Genomic DNA, 21,225 nt, shown 5'->3' with positions numbered 1-21,225 from the left:
CTTGTCTAGAGGCAACAGTGTGATTTGTGCAGTGAGCAGACACACACCCCCATCAACCAATCACAGTGCAATCACAGTGTCTGTGCTGGCAGCTCTGCTGACTCAGCACTTTCATCAGCTGATCGGGACACAGAACTTATCAAGACACAGAATTTCTCATTACCCGTTGGTGGAAATCTCCCGAATCCTCGCCGAGCCCTGTTGGAAAAAATTTAAGAAGTGTATAGGATGGAACGTCTTTCAGCAGTACTAGATAATAAACTCCATGTCTTTAAGAAGATATGGAGGCTTTGGGAGGAGTATGATGATTCTCTGAATAACCACTGATGTGCCATGGCCATGCGAGATTCTCTATTTTATATTCTCTCTTTTATTTATTTTAATTTATTTCATCATTATTTCTTTTTTCATTTTGCTTTCTTTCCCTTTCTCTCCTCCTACTTCATCTCTACAGTGTTTCTCCTTTATATATATAAAGTTGCAAATGTTGCTTTATATATTGCAAAGTACTCATGCTCACTGTACACGTCGTATTTTTCTTCTGTATTAAAATACAAAATTCTTTAAATAAAGTTATACAAAAAAAAAGAATTTCTCATTACACCGTCCCATAGACAGCAATGCATTTCCTTGCCAAATGTGCAAAAACAAAGTCCAATGTTTTTGCGGACATTGGTGTCAGGATTTCAGCGGCAGATGTTGCTGCTGTGTGAACTGAGCAGCAGAATGCCCCAGTGGAATATTCTTCAGTATTCCGCACGGACATTCTGCCCTGTGAACATAGGCTGCATTCACATCTCGTTTTTGCAATACGGTTTCCGTATCCGGTTTCAGTGTAAAAACCGTATGGAACCGTATTGCAAACCGTATGTATAGACATGTCATTGAAAACCGTATGCCAAACGTATCATCCGGTTGTGTACGTTTTGCATCACTTATGGTTTTATCCGTTTTTTTTCCCGTACACAAAACCGTAGTCTACTACGGTTTTATGTCCGGGTGAAAAACCGCATACAACCCGTGTAGTTTTTTTTTTTAAATTGTGGTCAATGGGAACCGTACAGAACCGTATGTGCAAACGGTTTCATCCGGCCGACAGTTCTTCCCACAAATAGAACAAGAAGAACTTTATTTAATTAAGGACAAACATAAAACCGTATCCGTTTTTTTTTCTAAAAACGTATTAAACCGTATGCAACCGGACATCCGTTTTCAAACTTATACGGTTTAAAACTGTACAGAGGTATATACGGTCCTGTCTGGTTTTGAGACATATGTTTTTTTTAACAAAAAACCTGATCCGGGGATGTGAATGCAGCCATAGCCTGAGGCTATATTCACACGGTGGAATATCTGCACGGAGATTCTGCAGCAGCAGAGTCCTGTTGTATTCAATGGGATTTTGCTGCGCTGTGCACACGGAGGAAAGATCTGGAAAATTCCGGTAACACTGTCCACAGAGAATGAATCTGTCCATTCTTTCTGCGGACTCTGCACGGAATGCATTGTCATCTATGAGACGGCATATTGTGCTGGCGCCCTCAGTCTGTGGAATGTCACGTGTGGACATAGCCCCTGTGGAATGTATTTCCTAGAGCAGTGGTCTTCAACCTGCGCACCTCCAGATGTTGCAAAACTACAACTCCCAGCATGCCCGGACAGCCGTTGGCTGTCCGGGTATGCTGGGAGTTGTAGTTTTGCAACATCTGTTGGTTGGCCGTTGGCTGTCCGGGCATGCTGGGAGTTGTAGTTTTGCAACATCTGTTGGTTGGCCGTTGGCTGTCCGGGCATGCTGGGAGTAGTAGTTTTGCAACATCTGGAGGTCCGCAGGTTGAAGACCACTGTCCTAGAGGAATCTGCAGAAAAATAAACATGCTTAGTCTTTCTGCAGATGCCAGAATAGGAAATCTGCCACGTGAACAGTGCAGCAGAATCCCATTGAAATCAATGGGACTATGCTGCAAGGAAATGTCCGTGCGGAATTCTTCTGCCGTGTGAACATGGCGCAGTCAGGGGAGTCACTCCTGGTCAGGACACAAACGGTATCCCCGGATGAGCCACTGTGGTGCTTTCCATTACACGTCACGAGGGAATACTGTACCACCACAGAGTCCAAACACTCAGGCCAGCTCACCGCCCCAGTGCTACTGGCAGACATGCGCAACGCGGGGGCTCATGGTACTTGTAGTTTTGGCTCTGACCGGAACTAGGAGGCACGAGGGCTGTGGGCGTGTCTTAGGCTGGGCTGATTCGTGTTTTGACGTGAGATGGAAAGTGTCTGTCCCGGGCACAGGGATGGAGATCAGCGGCCTGCCCCGGGATGTCCTCGCCGGGTGAGTATGGTAACATATCTGAGCTGGGGTCTAGTGCTCAGAGGGGGGCAGAAGAGGTCAGGACGGGGGGCACAGCACAGCTTCTCTCCTGCCCCAGCATGTAGTTATCTCTCCTGGAGCGGATAAGGCTGTGTTCACATTAGATAAGTAGCTCAGGTTCAGGGGGTTATGGTAGAAGAGTGGTGTGTCATCTTATACTGTGCCCCAGGTTCAGGGGGTTATGGTAGAAGAGTGGTGTGCCATCTTATACTGTGCCCCAGGTTCAGGGGGTTATGGTAGAAGAGTGGTGTGCCATCTTATACTGTGCCCCAGGTTCAGGGGGTTATGGTAGAAGAGTGGTGTGCCATCTTATACTGTGCCCCAGGTTCAGGGGGTTATGGTAGAAGAGTGGTGTGTCATCTTATACTGTGCCCCAGGTTCAGGGGGTTATGGTAGAAGAGTGGTGTGCCATCTTATACTGTGCCCCAGGTTCAGGGGGTTATGGTAGAAGAGTGGTGTGCCATCTTATACTGTGCCCCAGGTTCAGGGGGTTATGGTAGAAGAGTGGTGTGTCATCTTATACTGTGCCCCAGGTTCAGGGGGTTATGGTAGAAGAGTGGTGTGTCATCTTATACTGTGCCCCAGGTTCAGGGGGTTATGGTAGAAGAGTGGTGTGTCATCTTATACTGTGCCCCAGGTTCAGGGGGTTATGGTAGAAGAGTGGTGTGTCATCTTATACTGTGCCCCAGGTTCAGGGGGTTATGGTAGAAGAGTGGTGTGTCATCTTATACTGTGCCCCAGGTTCAGGGGGTTATGGTAGAAGAGTGGTGTGTCATCTTATACTGTGCCCCAGGTTCAGGGGGGTTATGGTAGAAGAGTGGTGTGTCATCTTATACTGTGCCCCAGGTTCAGGGGGTTATGATACAATAGTGGTGTGTCATCTTATACTGTGCCCCAGGTTCAGGGGGTTATGGTAGAAGAGTGGTGTGTCATCTTATACTGTGCCCCAGGTTCAGGGGGTTATGGTAGAAGAGTGGTGTGTCATCTTATACTGTGCCCCAGGTTCAGGGGGTTATGGTAGAAGAGTGGTGTGCCATCTTATACTGTGCCCCAGGTTCAGGGGGTTATGGTAGAAGAGTGGTGTGTCATCTTATACTGTGCCCCAGGTTCAGGGGGTTATGGTAGAAGAGTGGTGTGCCATCTTATACTGTGCCCCAGGTTCAGGGGGTTATGGTAGAAGAGTGGTGTGTCATCTTATACTGTGCCCCAGGTTCAGGGGGTTATGGTAGAAGAGTGGTGTGTCATCTTATACTGTGCCCCAGGTTCAGGGGGTTATGGTAGAAGAGTGGTGTGCCATCTTATACTGTGCCCCAGGTTCAGGGGGTTATGGTAGAAGAGTGGTGTGTCATCTTATACTGTGCCCCAGGTTCAGGGGGTTATGGTAGAAGAGTGGTGTGTCATCTTATACTGTGCCCCAGGTTCAGGGGGTTATGGTAGAAGAGTGGTGTGTCATCTTATACTGTGCCCCAGGTTCAGGGGGTTAGTTATGGTAGAAGAGTGGTGTGCCATCTTATACTGTGCCCCAGGTTCAGGGGGTTATGGTAGAAGAGTGGTGTGTCATCTTATACTGTGCCCCAGGTTCAGGGGGTTAGTTATGGTAGAAGAGTGGTGTGCCATCTTATACTGTGCCCCAGGTTCAGGGGGTTATGGTAGAAGAGTGGTGTGTCATCTTATACTGTGCCCCAGGTTCAGGGGGTTATGATAGAAGAGTGGTGTGTCATCTTATACTGTGCCCCAGGTTCAGGGGGTTATGGTAGAAGAGTGGTGTGCCATCTTATACTGTGCCCACATCTACTGGTGGCCATGTTCACTCCATATTGCAGGTGGCTGTAGTCATGTCTATGTGGTGGATGATGATCAGCAGACATTCCACAGAAAAGATGCAGTATCCTCCCCTCCAGCACAGGAACACACTGTGATTTATTGACAGATGTCTGTACAGTCAGGGTTGTACTTGAGGTTGAGTTATCTGCAGCACATCTCACCCGTGTTATTTTACTCTTAGGGTATGTTCACCTGTACAGAGTCTGCTGCATATTTTCTGCAGCTGATTTTACTACCCATTAAAGCAAAATGAGCTGTACAAAATATGCAGCAGATCCTGTATCTGTCAATGTACCCTTAGGATAGGGTGACACTTGCTATACTTTGCTGCATATTTGCTGCTGCATATTTTCTTTCCAATTAAAGTCAATAGGTAGCAAATCAGCTGCAGAAAATACACAGCAAAATATGGCACGTGTGACATTACCCTTAGGCTGTTTTCACACGTCAGAATTCTTAGGCTATAGTCACACGGCAGAATTTCCTGTACATGGTTTCTGGCTTGTGCAAAATCTGTGCGGATTCCCTGCAGAATCTTCATGCAGATGTTCTGAAGTGTGAATGGGAGTGTGGAATCCCATTGAAGTCTATTGGGCTTTGATTTGATGCAGAATCCACATGTGAATATGGCCTTAGCCAAAACCAGGCATATGTCCACACAGAAAAGGTACAACTCTTTGCTTAACATGTATTTGTTGGTTTCACGTTGGAATTTTGTCATACTGATGCAAATATTGAGCCAAATACTTCTGGGTGAAACCAGCCAAGTTCACACGTAGTATGTTGGTCTGGACTTAGCTCAGTTATTTTTTAACCAAACGCAGGGGTTGGACCAGCACAGTGAAATGGACCTTTTTCCTTATAAGTCGCACTCCTGGTTTTGGTTAAAAATGCTGAGCTAAATACTATGTGTGAACTTATCCTAACACTGTAAAAGATGAAAATCTTCACATTCCAGTTTCTCTCTGTGTTGGCTCCACTTCTACTTTTGGCTTAAACTACTGACCAAAAACACTGAATAAATACTACGTGGGAACCCAGCCTTACTCTTGGTCCATAACCTTCCCATAGATTGTGACCTATTTGTCAGTCACATTGGTTACTCTGAGAGTTAGCCAGTAGTGACGTTGAGGTATCACTATGTGTGTACACTGGATGGATCCAAATGAAGAAAGAATACACTGCAGTGCACCCCAATGGACTCCCGGCTGCATCACAGACAGGATCCGACCCACTCCGTAGGCAATGTAGAAGAGAAGGTGTATTCCACTTTCTCTTCTACACTGGATGAATTGGTATCTTGGTGATGTGAGGCGTCACTATGTGTGTGCACTGGATAGGTCTATTCTTTAGTAACCTTAAGTTGTCAATATATATGTGTGTGTACTGGTTGGATCTGCTCTTTGGTGACATTGAGGTGTCACTGTGTGTAGTGGATGGATCTGCTCTTTGGTGACATTGAGGTGTCACTGTGTGTAGTGGATGGATCTGCTCTTTGGTGACATTGAGGTGTCACTGTGTGTAGTGGATGGATCTGCTCGTTGGTGACATTGAGGTGTCACTGTGTGTAGTGGAGGGATCTGCTCTTTGGTGACATTGAGGTGTCACTGTGTGTAGTGGAGGGATCTGCTCTTTGATGACATTGAGGTGTCACTGTGTGTAGTGGATGGATCTGCTCTTTGGTGACATTGAGGTGTCACTGTGTGTACTGGATGGATCTGCTCTTTGGTGACATTGAGGTGTCACTGTGTGTAGTGGAGGGATCTGCTCTTTGGTGACATTGAGGTGTCACTGTGTGTAGTGGAGGGATCTGCTCTTTGGTGACATTGAGGTGTCACTGTGTGTAGTGGAGGGATCTGCTCTTTGGTGACATTGAGGTGTCACTGTGTGTAGTGGAGGGATCTGCTCTTTGGTGGCATTGAGGTGTCACTGTGTGTAGTGGATGGATCTGCTCTTTGGTGACATTGAGGAGTCACTGTTTGCACTGGATGGATCTGCTCTTTGGTGACATTGAGGTGTCACTGTGTGTAGTGGTTGGATCTGCTCTTTGGTGACATTGAGGTGTCACTGTGTGAGTAGTGGATGGATCTGCTCTTTGGTGACATTGAGGTGTCACTGTGTGTGTAGTGGATGAATCTGCTCTTTGGTGACATTGAGGTGTAACTGTGTGTAGTGGATGGATCTGCTCTTTGGTGACATTGAGGTGTCACTGTGTGTGTAGTGGATGGATCTGCTCTTTGGTGACATTTAGGTGTCACTGTTTGTACTGGATGGATCTGCTCTTTGGTGACATTGAGGTGTCACTGTGTGTAGTGGATGGATCTGCTCTTTGGTGACATTGAGGTGTCACTGTGTGTAGTGGATGGATCTGCTCTTTGGTGACATTGAGGTGTCACTGTGTGTAGTGGATGGATCTGCTCTTTGGTGACATTGAGGTGTCACTGTGTGTAGTGGATGGATCTGCTCTTTGGTGACATTGAGGTGTCACTGTGTGTAGTGGATGGATCTGCTCTTTGGTGACATTGAGGTGTCACTGTGTGTAGTGGATGGATCTGGTCTTTGGTGACATTGAGGTGTCACTGTGTGTAGTGGATGGATCTGCTCTTTGGTGACATTGAGGTGTCACTGTGTGTGTAGTGGATGGATTTGCTCTTTGGTGACATTGAGGTGTCACTGTGTGTAGTGGATAAATCTGCTCTTTGGTGGCATTGAGGTGTCACTGTGTGTACTGGATGGATCTGCTCTTTGGTGACATTGAGGTGTCACTGTGTGTAGTGGAAGGATCTGCTCTTTGGTGACATTGAGGTGTCACTGTGTGTACTGGATGGATCTGCTCTTTGGTGACATTGAGGTGTCACTGTGTGTAATGGATGGATCTGCTCTTTGGTGACATTGAGGTGTCACTGTGTGTGTAGTGGATGGATCTGCTCTTTGGTGACATTGAGGTGTCACTGTGTGTAGTGGATGGATCTGCTCTTTGGTGACATTGAGGTGTCACTGTGTGTAGTGGATGGATCTGCTCTTTGGTGACATTGAGGTGTCACTGTGTGTAGTGGATGGATCTGCTCTTTGGTGACATTGAGGTGTCACTGTGTGTGTAGTGGTTGGATCTGCTCTTTGGTGACATTGAGGTGTCACTGCGTGTAGTGGATAAATCTGCTCTTTGGTGACATTGAGGTGTCACTGTGTGTGTAGTGGATGGATCTGCTCTTTGGTGACATTGAGGTGTCACTGTGTGTGTAGTGGATGGATCTGCTCTTTGGTGACATTGAGGTGTCACTGTGTGTGTAGTGGATGGATCTGCTCTTTGGTGACATTGAGGTGTCACTGTGTGTAGTGGATGGATCTGCTCTTTGGTGACATTGAGGTGTCACTGTGTGTGTAGTGGATGGATCTGCTCTTTGGTGACATTGAGGTGTCACTGTGTGTGTAGTGGATGGATCTGCTCTTTGGTGACATTGAGGTGTCACTGTGTGTAGTGGATGGATCTCGCTCTTTGGTGACATTGAGGTGTCACTGTGTGTAGTGGATGGATCTCGCTCTTTGGTGACATTGAGGTGTCACTGTGTGTAGTGGATGGATCTACTCTTTGGTGACATTGAGGTGTCACTGTGTGTAGTGGATGGATCTGCTCTTTGGTGACATTGAGGTGGCACTGTGTGTAGTGGATGGATCTGCTCTTTGGTGGCATTGAGGTGTCACTGTGTGTAGTGGATGGATCTGCTCTTTGGTGACATTGAGGTGTCACTGTGTGTAGTGGATGGATCTGCTCTTTGGTGACATTGAGGTGTCACTGTGAGTAGTGGATGGATCTGCTCTTTGGTGACATTGAGGTGTCACTGTGTGTAGTGGATGGATCTGCTCTTTGGTGACATTGAGGTGTCACTGTGGGTGTGTAGTGGAAGGATCTGCTCTTTGGTGACATTGAGGTGTCACTGTGTGTAGTGGATGGATCTGCTCTTTGGTGACATTGAGGTGTCACTGTGTGTAGTGGATGGATCTGCTCTTTGGTGACATTGAGGTGTCACTGTTTGCACTGGATGGATCTGCTCTTTGGTGACATTGAGGTGTCACTGTGTGTACTGGATGGATCTGCTCTTTGGTGACATTGAGGTGTCACTGTGTGTACTGGATGGATCTGCTCTTTGGTGGCATTGAGGTGTCACTGTGTGTAGTGGATGGATCTGCTCTTTGGTGACATTGAGGTGTCACTGTGAGTAGTGGATGGATCTGCTCTTTGGTGACATTGAGGTGTCACTGTGTGTAGTGGATGGATCTGCTCTTTGGTGACATTGAGGTGTCACTGTGAGTAGTGGATGGATCTGCTCTTTGGTGACATTGAGGTGTCACTGTGTGTAGTGGATGGATCTGCTCTTTGGTGACATTGAGGTGTCACTGTGTGTAGTGGATGGATCTGCTCTTTGGTGACATTGAGGTGTCACTGTGAGTAGTGGATGGATCTGCTCTTTGGTGACATTGAGGTGTCACTGTGAGTAGTGGATGGATCTGCTCTTTGGTGACATTGAGGTGTCACTGTGTGTAGTGGATGGATCTGCTCTTTGGTGACATTGAGGTGTCACTGTGGGTGTGTAGTGGAGGGATCTGCTCTTTGGTGACATTGAGGTGTCACTGTTTGCACTGGATGGATCTGCTCCCTGGTAACAGCATGGTGTCATATCTCTGGGAATGTAGTTCATGCCGGCTGACATTCTATTGTGTGCCATGCTTCTTTTAAGTAGGTTAAAGTATTGTGGTTGGACACTTCAGGAGTTGGGCACTTTTCGTGGCATGTGGATTATAATCTCGGTGTTATGTAAGGAGTTGTTGCTGAATCTGGTTATCGTTTACACTACGGCCACCTTTTTGTTTTGTCCTATACTTAATGGTAATTGGAGTGGTTTAAGCATAAAGATGGCATGGCTGGAGATTTAGAGAAGTCAAGTGACCCCTCTGCTAAAGTAGCAGAGGTAATTTATGATCTGCTCACTGTTTTACACTGGATTTAGTAAGACCGAATATAGTGAATCTTGCTTGTGGCGGCTGCGGGTGGGCGGCCTGTTAACTTTTCAATGTGTGTTTATGCAGGGGGTTTGGAGCTCCGAGAAAGGCAAAGGGTCTACTTTGAGTTATAGCAACTTCAACACATGCCTGATATACAGTCCAGTGTGGAAAAATAGTTCTCTAAATTTAGTAAATAAAAGCTTGTAATTAGGGATGTCCCGATACCATTTTTTTAAGAACGAGTACGAGTACTGATACTTTAATTCTAGTACTCGCCGATACCAAGTACGAGTACTTTTATTTTAAAGGGAATCTGACAACAGGGTGACCCGGTTTCTGGTGCTGTTTACCGTACGATATGTGGGTCCTTGTTGTGTACAATGGAGGCAGCTGCTGTAGTATGAGCCAAGATTTCTCTCTTCTCCATTGGGCAGAACAGGGAATTTGCATTGGCGGCGAAACTGATGTCTACGGAGCGATTGTGCTGACATTCACATGATGAGCAGCGGTAGAAACCGGGTCACCTGCACTATCTACCTATAAATTGAAGTTAGGGCAGGTGACTCTGCTGTAAGATTGCCTTTAATAGTAGGGAGTATCCACTTGTAGGTAGTATAGATAGTTGCAGACATTAGTAGCAGCCTCCCTGTAGACCGCAGCCCCACCCCTGTAGACAGGGCCCCCCTTGTAGACAGCACCCCCTCTGGCCCCCCCCTTGTAGACAGCACCCCCTCTTGACCCCCTTGTAGACAGCGCCCCCCCCATTCCCACTTGTAGACAACAGGCCCCCCCCCCCTTGTAGACAGCACCCCCTCGTGTCCCACTTGTAGACAGCAGCCCCCCCTTGTAGACAGTGGGCCCCCTCCTTGTAGATAGACAGCAGGCCACCCCCCCCCATATAGACAGAAGGCCACCCCCCCATATAGACAGAAGGCCACCCCCTCTTATAGACAGCAGCCCCCCCTCTTATAGACAGCAGCCCCCCCATATATATATATATATATATATATATATATATATATATATATATATATATATATATATTAGGGGTGTGAATCGCCAAGAATTTGGCGATTCGATTCGAATCGCGATACCAGTGTGGCGATTCGATATATCGCGATATATCGCGATACCGTCTAGGTGACGATACATCGCGATATATCGCCCACCTGGGAGCATTCATAGATCCCAATAGATGCCGCTGTCAGCTTTGACAGCGGCGATCTAGTACTCCGGTGCTCACTTTTCTCATGTTATCCCGTCCGGGCTGCAAAATAAAATAAAACGCACTTTCTCTTACCTGCCAACGAGCCCGTGGAGCTCCGGTACACTCCGGTACAGGTGTTCGGTCCCCGGGCTGTATTCTTCTTACTTCCTGTTAGTCCGGCACGTCACATGGAGCTTCAGCCTATCACTGGCCGCAGCGATGTCCCGCCTCCGCTGGTGATAGGCTGAAGCTCCATGTGACGTGCCGGACTAACAGGAAGTAAGAAGAATACAGCCCGGGGACCGAACACCTGTACCGGAGCTCCGGGGGCTCGTTGGCAGGTAAGATAAAGTGCGTTTTATTAAAAATTCCACATCCCTAAAAGAATCGATTAAAAAATATTTTGAATCGATTCTGTATCGGCAAATGAAAAATCGCGATTATCGCGAGAATCGATTTTTTTCTTACATCCCTAATATATATATATATAGACAGCAGCCCCCCCTTATATATATATATAGACAGCAGCCCCCCCTTATATATATATATAGACAGCAGCCCCCCTTATATATATATATATATATATATATATATATATATATATATATATAGACAGCAGCCCCCCTTATATATATATATATATATAGACAGCAGCCCCCCCCTTATATATAGACAGCAGCCCCCCCCTTATATATAGACAGCAGCCCCCCCTTATATATAGACAGCAGCCCCCCCTTATATATAGACAGCAGCCCCCCCCTTATAGACAGCAGCCCCCCCCCTTATATATAGACAGCAGCCCCCCCTTATATGTAGACAGCAGCCCCCCCCTTATATGTAGACAGCAGCCCCCCCCTTATATGTAGACAGCAGCCCCCCTTTTATATAGACAGCAGCCCCTCCCTTTTATATAGACAGCAGCCCTTCCCCCTTTATAGACAGCAGGCCCCCCCTTATATAGACAGTACTCACCTGCGGCTGTCCTCGGGTGTTGCCGCTCCGCTGTCCTGTTCTCCTGATCGCTTCATTGCATCCTACGGAGGAGCATGTGACATACACGTCGCTCTGCTTCCTCCGTAGCGTTATGCTGGGCGCAGGGGAGGAGGAGTGACGTGTGTGTCACATGCTCCTCCATAGCAGTGCTCCCCAACCTTTTTATCGCCGCAGACCGTTAAATGTTTGATAATTTTTCCGTGGCACGCTTGTTAATTAAGTAGGTCTCCTTTGTTAAATAGTTAAACATCGGTAGCCCCCCACTTCAGGAAGGTATGTCCCTTTATCAGGTTGGCAGGTAGGGTTCCCCTAGTAAATAATGTCCCAGATAGATATGTGCCTCCAGTTGATAGAAGGGGTGGGCTCCCCCAGTAGGTGGACAAAGCCCCAGATATGACCCCCATCAGGTAGGGCTCCCCCATATGAAGACAGGCCCCAGATAGGTAGGGTTCCCCCATATGAAGACAGGCCCCAGATAGATATGACCCCCATCAGGTAGGGCTCCCCCATATGAAGACAGGCCCCCAGATAGGTAGGGCTCCCCCATATCAAGACAGGCCCCCAGATGGATATGACCCCCATCAGGTAGGGCTCCTCCATATGAAGACAGGCCCCCAGATAGATATGACCCCCATCAGATAGGGCTCCCCAGTAGGTAGACATGCCCCCAGATAAATATGATCCCCATCACTGATGGGAGTCATATCTATCTGGGGGCATGTCTACCTACTGGGGAGCCCTACCTGATGATCAGGTAGGGTTTCCCAATAGGTTTATACAGGCCCTCAGATAGATATTACCCCTGGTATATTTAAACAATTATGCCCCCTAAGAATATAGTTTTGCCCCTGGTGATTGGGCAGGTCCTCATATTAGGCAAGTTTATCTCACTCACTCAGAATTCACACAGGTCCGCTCACACTGTTACTGTACTTACATCTACCTGCAGCAGTCTATAACGAGACTTCCTTGCGGGGATGCGCGCGATAGGTGACTTCATCACAGGTGTCACACGGGACGTCAGCGTCCCGACGTCCTGAGCTGCGTATGCGATGATGTCATGAATCGCGCGCATACCCGCAAGGAAGTCTCGTTATACACTGCTGCAGGTAGATGTAAGTACAGTAACAGTGTGAGCGGACCTGTGTGAATTCTTCAGGCACTTAGCGCTGCACTTCAGGCACTTAGGTTTGCCTTTCGGCCAATCAGGAAGCGGGAGGACCTGCTCCCTGATTGGCCAGGAGGAGGATCAGTTTAACAATAGCGAATTTTCATTAGCTATTGTCACACAAAGGGCGGGCTCGGGAGCGCGCAATGCTCTGCGCCTTGGCCGCCACAGTAAAATGATTTAAAGTTCCTCGGGCGACCTGGTACTGTTTGATCCATGGACCGGTACCGGTCCGCGGCACGGGGGTTGGGGAACACTGCTCCATAGGACGCAATGATGCCATCGGGAGAACGGGACAGCGGCCGCACAGCAGCCAGTATCGGACATGGTATCGGTGACGTTAAACGAGTCCCCGATACCATGCAGATGCCGAGTATCGGCCCCGATACCGATATTAGTATCGGTATCGGGACATCCCTACTTGTAATGTATATACTGTAACAGTGTGACCCCTTAAAGAGATACTCCGGTGGAAAATATTTTTCTTTTAAATCAACTGGTGCCAGAAAGTTAAACAGATTTGTAAATGACTTCAATTAAAAAAATCTTTACCCATCCAGTACTTTTTAGCAGCTGTATGCTACAGAGGAAATTCTTATTTATTTTTATTTATTTTTTGTCTTGTCCACAGTGCTCTCTGCTGACACCTGATGCCCGTATCTGGAACTGTCCAGAGCAGGAGAAAATCCCCATTGCAAACCTATGCTGCTCTGGACAGTCCCTGACAAGGTGTCAGCAGAGGAGAGCACTGTGGACAAGACAAAAAAAGAAATTCAAAAAGAAAAGAATTTCCTCTGTAGCATACAGCTGCTAAAAAATACTGAAAGGATTAAGATTTTTTAAATAGAAGTACTTTACAAATCTGTTAAACTTTTTGGCGCCAGTTCATTAAAAAAAATAATAATAATAATAATTACTAGGGATGTAAGAAAAAATCGATTCGCGCGATTATCGCGATTTTTTTGTTCCGCAATACTGAATCGATTTTTAAAATTCTGAGAATCGATTTTTTTTAAATAAATTATTATAATTAACATTTACTGTATTTCACTCACTGAGTCACAGTCCTATTTGTCTGTCTACTTTTTTTTATAACACTTAAACTCCTGACCACTAGTTGGCAGTGTACCTGTTATCAGCTCTGTCCCACTCGCAGGCTGCTACCGCGAGACTACAGACTCAGAACAAACAGGAAGGAGAACGTACGCACTCACAGGACAACTCTCGCGGGATCTTGTTCTTTCTCAGCTAGAATAAGTTTTCCCAAGCTTTTAATAGGGAATATCGCGATATATCGAATCGCCACCCTGGTATCGCGATTCGAATCGAATCGCCAAATTATTGGCGATTCACACCCCTAATAATTACCCCTTTAAGTCCTAAGGACAGTCCTGAGGTGGGCAGTGTGCTCCACTGTATGGACTAGTGTAGCCTACACTGACCTATACTTGTGTGTGAGTTCCCTGTATGGTCAGCTTGTTACTGCCTATACCAATGTTTCCCAACTAGAGTGCCTCCAGCTGTTGCAAAACTACAACTCCCAGCATGCCCGGACAGCCTTTGGCTGTCCGGGCATGCTGGGAGTTGTAGTTTTGCAACAGCTGGAGGCACACTAGTTGGGAAACATTGGTCGATACAGTATCGGGGTAATGATTCCTAATATTCATACATTACAAGCTATTAGTCATTCATGAGAATATTCTTCGAAGTGTTTGATGTTTTCACATATGGGAGCGGCCTTCGTAGGTATGTATAGATGAGCCATGGAGGGTTGCCAAACACTCTCTACTATATAAATAGCATCTTGTACGTCCAGTTGTGTGAGCGTTGTCTGCGGGTTGCTCTGTTTCACCTTGGGTGGTGAAAGTGTTTAATAAGAGGCTATAAAGTGACTTCACAGATAAGGCAACCAGTAGCAACGACCTGTGACCCCATCATCTGGAACGCCAGCGCTTAGCACTCCTTTTGCTGAGGATTCTGATCTATTCAATGGATTTATATGGTAGTTTCCTGTGGCTGTACTTGTGAGATTGCAAAAGAAATGCAGCTCTGTGGTCAGAGGTATAATACAGAACGAATGCCGACACCAGCGTTGTGATGACGGGAGCTGAGCGGTATATAAAAATCGGACCTACAGTATTTTTTTTTATTTTTTTTTATTTTTTTTTATTTTTCTATTCTTGACTTGTGAAAACACCAGAAACCTGAAGGACCCCATTCAAAGTGAATGTTGGTGTCAGTTTTGCAACGGACTGTCCAGCTCTGTTGTGTTTTTTTTATTTATTTTTTTGCTACATTGGACTCTGCGACGAAGCTCCTAAACAGAGCTCCGACACAGATGTGACCTATGCATTCCCATCATGCATCTGTTACTACAGGCACAAATGCTCCGCTTAAAGGGGTACTCCGGACCTAAGACATTTTATTCCGTCTTATTAGGGGATAAGATGTCTGATCGTGGGTGTCTCGCCACTGGGGACCCCCCCGCAATCTCACATGCAGCACCCACCTGTCTCGGTTGCATGCAGCGCTGGAGGCTCCGTGTCGGAAGACTCACGACCACGGAGCCGGAGTATCGTGACATCACGACTCCACCTCCTTGTGATGTCACGCCCCACCCCCTCAATTCAAACCTATGGAAGGGGGCGTGACGACCGTAGACTTGTATTGAGGGGGCGGAGTTGTGACGTCACAATACTCCGGCCACCTGGTTGTGAGCCTCCAGACTGGGTGCTGCATGAGAGATTGCAGGGGTCCCCAGCAATCAGACATCTTATCCCCTATCCTTTGGCTAGGGGATAAGATGTCTTAGGGCCGGAGTACCCCTTTAATGAAGCATACAATCCATAGTCCCAAACACCTGTAGATTTGCTGCAGCATGGCTCTAACATGGTTACATTTTGCCCATATCATGCACACTCATGATCACTAGTTCTACAGTGCCATCCTTTTTATCCCAGCACAGCTGCATCAATGCATTTTATCACTGTAACTGGGTCATGTGATTACCAGCCTGACCCAGGAAAAAAAAAAATCAGTGTTTAATTCGTGGTCCATTCTGGGTCAGCTAACTCACTTTTGGCAGCTCACTGACTCACAGATGTGCTTTACTATGGAGTCATACAGGATTAGTACATTTATCAATGAAGAATGTGACAGTGATCTCCCTTAGAACCTCCTAACCAGTGCTTAGTAATCACATATTTTCCTAGCGGAATTCTGCTCCAGACACAGACTGCAGAATTTCTGTGGGTCGTGTTCTGCCATGAAAATTCTGGATCACTGACTCCACTGAAGGAATCTGCTTAAAAATCAGTGCAGAGATTCCGTAGTGTGAATAGGCCCTATGGGGGGTATTTATCAAAGGATTTATTATAATTTTTTTTTTACGTAACTTTGGCGCAGTGTCTTTTTGCGCCAAAGTTTGGCGCATCTTCTCCACTGTCATTTTTCCAACTTTCTCAAAATCACACGGTCCTGTGTGTGATTTCAACTTTAGTCAGTAATTTATCATTTGCGCCAATCGATTTTTGGCGCAATTCCCGTCTTTTTGGCGCAAATCCCCGCCAAGAGATTTTGCACATGGAAAACACACTTAGCAATGTCAGAAAATGTAAAGGCGTCAAAATACATTAAAAAAAATTTTTTTTTTTGTGAAAGCAGCGACGCCTCCGGGGCTGCGCAATACTATGCTGCGACATAGTTGTCTCTGAGGGACCTTCACCCTCCGTTGAGCCAGCATTGGACATGGCCGCACAGGATCAGGAAAGATAAGCACTAAAGCAGTGGTCTCCAACCTGCGGACCTCCAGATGTAGCAAAACTACAATTCCCAGCATGCCCGGACAGCCAACGGCTGTCCGGGCATGCTGGGAATTGTAGTTTTGCAACATCTGGAGGTCTGCAGGTTGAAGACCACTGCACTAAAGTAACAAAAAAATAAATAAATAAATAAATAAAAATAAATACCCAAGTTGAAAATAAAATCCATTTCACATGGTGGCTAGAGATGAGCGAACTTACAGTAAATTTGATTCGTCACGAACTTCTTGGCTCGGCAGTTGAGGCCTTTCCTGCATCAATTAGTTCAGCTTTCAGGTGCTCTGATGGGCTGGAAAAGATGGATACAGTCCTAGGAGACTCTTTCCTAGGAATGTATCCACCTTTTCCAGCCCCCCGGAGCACCTGAAGGCTGAACTAATTTACGCAGGATAAGTCATCAACTGCCGAGCCGAGAAGTTCGTGACGAATCGAATTTACTGTAAGTTCGCTCATCTCTAATGGTGGCTATAAACCCCACAAAAGAAAATAACTCATGTCGCTTGCTGATATACTGCAGGAGGGACTCCGAAATGGCTGCTCTACAGGGTAAAATACGCCTCCTCTGTGGGGGTAAGTTCTGTGTAAAAGGCGCTGTGAACGGCTGATTTCAACATTTGAGCCAAAATTACTAACAACTCGCACCAAATGATAAATTTGGTGCATGAAAAAAAAAAAAAGGGTAAAAAGAAACTGTCACCAGGCAAAATTGATAAATCCCCCCCCAATATGTCTGTGTCTCACTGTATTATTGTTGCTGCTGTATACATACAGCAGCTGGCAGGGGCCTAGGAAACCTTTACAGTAGTTTTTCTGGAACAGAAATAAAACAATGTGACCAGATGTTATCTGGAGGTAAATATGCAAACACTATACCGAACTCTTTCTTATTTTATTTTGGATCATAAATGCATTTTCCCAAAAATGAATCGTGCTGTAGGTTTGGATTTTTTCCCCAGTTTGTGGTGTGTTTTATTTATACATTTTTTCACTCATATGGGGTTTTCCACTTTTTTTGTGGATTTTTTCCCCCACATTTTTCAATAGATATCATTGAATAAAATGATCAGATAAGTATGACCTTGTAAAGAGAGAAACCCAGGTAAAAAAAAAAAGTGCAACCAAAAACGCATGTACTTTAAGATGCTGTTTTGGGAAAAAGCCATAAAAACAGCATTGTTATGAAACACCAAAAAGTTCCCAGGCCGGGGGGGAAAAAAAAAAAAAGTTACTCACCTCCTCAAATTCTGCAGAGGCGGGTGACTTCTGTGGCCATTGAGTGGCTGAGGCAGTACTTGCGTGTGTTGAGGTGGGGACCAGGAAGTGGTCATCATTGGGGACTGGGCATTGTCGCAGTGGTGGCGGGGGATCAGACAGGCAAGTACCAATTTTTTTTTTTTTTTTTTTATAAATCTCTGTCATAGGTAAAAGTTGTAAACCTATTTCCAAAGAAGTGCTAACACGCTGCAGTGAAGCTTTCATAGACCAATCTGACCTAAATGTTTTTCATGATGCTGAGTACCGTATTTTCTTATGTTTCTAGATATTTGGAAAGGTCTCTGCACATAAGATGTAGAACTGTTCATGCTCTACAGAACTCCTTAGGGTCACTGAGTTTTCAGCTTCTCAAGCCATTTTAATCTAACACTGCTAATTGATTTTCCAACACATTAAAGGGGGGGTGTAACACTATAGGTGCACTCTTAATGCCTCATTACTTTAACTTGTAAATATTCGGCAGATGTCAGGATAAAGCGATACCATAGAAAGCAGTGACCAATGAATAACACAGACTTAGAGCTCAGTGCCTTTCACTTGAATGGGATGAAGATACTGTAAACTGTTGTATTAGGCACAGCGACGGCTAAAAGTACTGAGCTATGCTTAGTAAACAATAAAGGGTCTACTTATGGTCTACTCTAAAGCTAGACCATCAGCTTTAAAATAAATAAATAAAATATAAAACAAGAAAGACAGAGGTATAGCTTACCACATTCCTGTTCAGATCTCACGTGTAGCTAAATTGATTTCAAGGTAAAATTGATGCCTTATCCTCAAAATAGACCATCAATATCAGATCGGCAAAGTGCCAACGGACAATTTATTAAACAAACCGCTTGACAGATCGAAGTATGCATTTCCTCTTTCCAGTTTTTGGAATATAGAAACAAAGTCAGAAGTGTATTCAAAAGGAATAGGAAATATGAAGAAAGGATTTATACTTCTATCTGCTGGATCCACTTCTGGCTTTGACTCAAAAACTACAGTGTCAGTTAAAAAAAAATAAAAAATTGTAAAGTGGAAATGCAACCTTAGTCCTGTCTTACTTTGCAAACTGCCATCATCTGAAGGTGGCCATAGACATTAGAAGAACAGTGATGATTGAACAACCCTTGACCCTCATTTTACAGACATCGCCACACGTGTTTATTTCAAATTGGTCCCTAAAGTTGTTCAAGCTGGCCATACTTGATCAGTGACATCGGATGAAGATGCAAACTATTGTTCTAATAATGTTCTGGGAATGTTAGGAGAATATTATTCTTTCGTCCCACTATTTGTCTGAGAATGCTCTTTCATCCAACTAGTGCCAAAGATTTCCAACATAGGCAGACTTCTTATGGGATGTTAACAGTCTGACTTCGGTTGGCTACAATGATTTGTTTGTTGTTAAGCTTTACCTGATGAACCCGTTAAAGACCCTTGACGTACGCCTACGTCATGACACCCTGGTACTTAAGGACCCATAACGTAGTCGTACGTCATGGAGAATTCCGGCCAGGGGTATAGTGAGCCTTAACACCCCACAGGTGTTTAATGAAAATTCTTCAAAGTTGGTTGGAATAATGAAGCAAATTTATTTTTTTTTCACTAAAATGCTGGTGTTACCCTAAATTTTTCATTTTCACAAGGAAAAATAGGAAAAGAGCCCCCCAAAATTTGTAACCCCATTTTTTCTGAGTAAGAACATACCCCATATGTGGATGTAAATTGCTCTGCTGGCGCACTACAATGCTCAGAAGAGAAGGAACGTCATTGGGCTTTTGAAGAGAAAATTTGTCCGGAATTGAAGGCCATGTGTGTTTATAAAGCCCCCATAGTGCCAGAACAATGGACCCCCCCACATGTGACCCCATTTTGGAAACTACACCTCTCACGTAATGTAATAAGGGGTACAGTGAGCATTTACGCCCCACAGGAGTTGTCTGACAGATTTTTGGAACTGTGGTCCGTGAAAATGAAAAATGTAATTTTTCATTTGCACAGCCCACTGTTCCAGAGATCTGTCAAATGCCAGTGGGGTGCAAATACTCACTGCACCCCTTATTAAATTCTGTGAGGGGTGTAGTTTCCAAAATAGTGTCACATATGGGGGGTCCACTGTTCTGGCACCACAGGGGGCTTTGTAAACGCACATGGCCCCTGACTTCCATTCCAAACAATTTTTTTTCCCCAAAAGCTCAATGGCGCTCCTTCTCTTCTGAGCATTGTAGTGCGCCAGCAGAGCACTTGATGTCCACACATGGGGTATTTCCATACTCCGAAGAGATGGGGTTTCAAATTTTGGGGGGCATTTTGTCCTATTACCCCTTGTAAAAAAAAATTAATTTGAGGGAAAACTAGCATTTTAGTGGAAATTTTTTTTTAAAATCATTTACACGTCCAACTTTCACGAACCTGTGGGGTGTTAAGGCTCACTGGACCCATTGTTACGTGACTTGAGGGGTGTGGTTTCCAAAATAGTATGCCATGTGGGTTTTTTTTTTGCTGTCCTGGCACCATAGTGGCTTCCTAAATGGGACATGCCCCCAAAAAACCATTTCAGCTAAATTTGCTTTTCAAAAGCTAAATGTGACTCCTTCTCTTCTGAGCATTGTAGTTTGCCCGCAAACCATTTAACGTCCTAACATAGGGTATTTCCATACTCAGAAGAGATGGGGTAACAGATTTTGGGGGGCATTTTGTCCTATTATCCCTTGTAAAAAATTTAAATTTGAGGGAAAACTAGCATTTTAGTGAAAAAAAAAATAAAAATCATTTACACATCCAACTTTCACGAAAAGGCGTCAAACACCTGTGGGGTGTTAAAGGAGTAGTCCAGTGGTGAACAACTTATCCCCTATCCTAAGGATAGGGGATAAGTTTGAGATCGCGGGGGGTCCGACCGCTGGGGCCCCCTGCGATCTCCTGTACGGAGCCCCGACAGCTCGCGGGAAGGGGGCGTGTCGACCTCCGCACGAAGCGGCGGCCGACACGCCCCCTCAATACAACTCTATGGCAGAGCCAAAGCGCTGCCTTCGGCAATCTCCGGCTCTGCCATAGAGATGTATTGAGGGGGCGTGTCGGCCGCCGCTTTGTGCGGGGGTCGACACCCGCTATCTGGCCGGAGAGCCTGGCCCCCGTACAGAGAGATCGTAGGGGGCCCCAGCGGTCGGACCCCCCCGCGATCTCAAACGTATCCCCTATCCTTAGGATAGGGGATAAGTTTTTCACCACTGGACTACCCCTTTAAGGCTCACTGGACCCCTTGTTACGTGCCTTGAGGAGTGTAGTTTCCAAAATAGTATGCCATGTGTTTTTTTTTTTATTTTTATTTTTTTTTGCTATTCTGGCACCATAGGGGCTTCCTAAATGTGACATGCCCCCCCCAAAAAAACCAATTCAGAAAAACTCACTCTCCAAAATCCCACTGTCGCCCCTTCTGAGCCCTCTACTGCGCCCGCCCAACACTTTACATACACTTTACAAGAAATTGAGTTACACATTTTAGGAAGATTTCTCTCCTTTTACCCCTTGTAAAAATTCAATAACTCGGTCTACAAGAACATGCAAGTGTAAAAA

At 45.6% G+C, this 21,225-nt stretch overlaps 1 protein-coding gene across 3 annotated transcripts in view; it reads left to right on the top strand.

The window, feature by feature from the left end:
• Nucleotides 1-2,183: 2,183 nt before the first annotated feature.
• The window catches only part of RUBCN (rubicon autophagy regulator), a 60,216-nt gene continuing 41,174 nt past the window's right edge, over nucleotides 2,184-21,225 (top strand). For all 3 annotated transcript variants that reach the window (XM_056565513.1, XM_056565512.1, XM_056565515.1), the window contains exon 1: nucleotides 2,184-2,333. In XM_056565513.1, the coding sequence (XP_056421488.1) occupies nucleotides 2,296-2,333 (38 nt within the window). In that variant the 5' untranslated portion in view covers nucleotides 2,184-2,295. The remainder of the gene's footprint in view (nucleotides 2,334-21,225) is intronic.

This window comes from Hyla sarda, chromosome 3, assembly GCF_029499605.1.
Source record: "Hyla sarda isolate aHylSar1 chromosome 3, aHylSar1.hap1, whole genome shotgun sequence".
Classification (NCBI taxonomy): domain Eukaryota; kingdom Metazoa; phylum Chordata; class Amphibia; order Anura; family Hylidae; genus Hyla; species Hyla sarda.
This window is presented reverse-complemented; position numbering and strand designations above follow the sequence as displayed.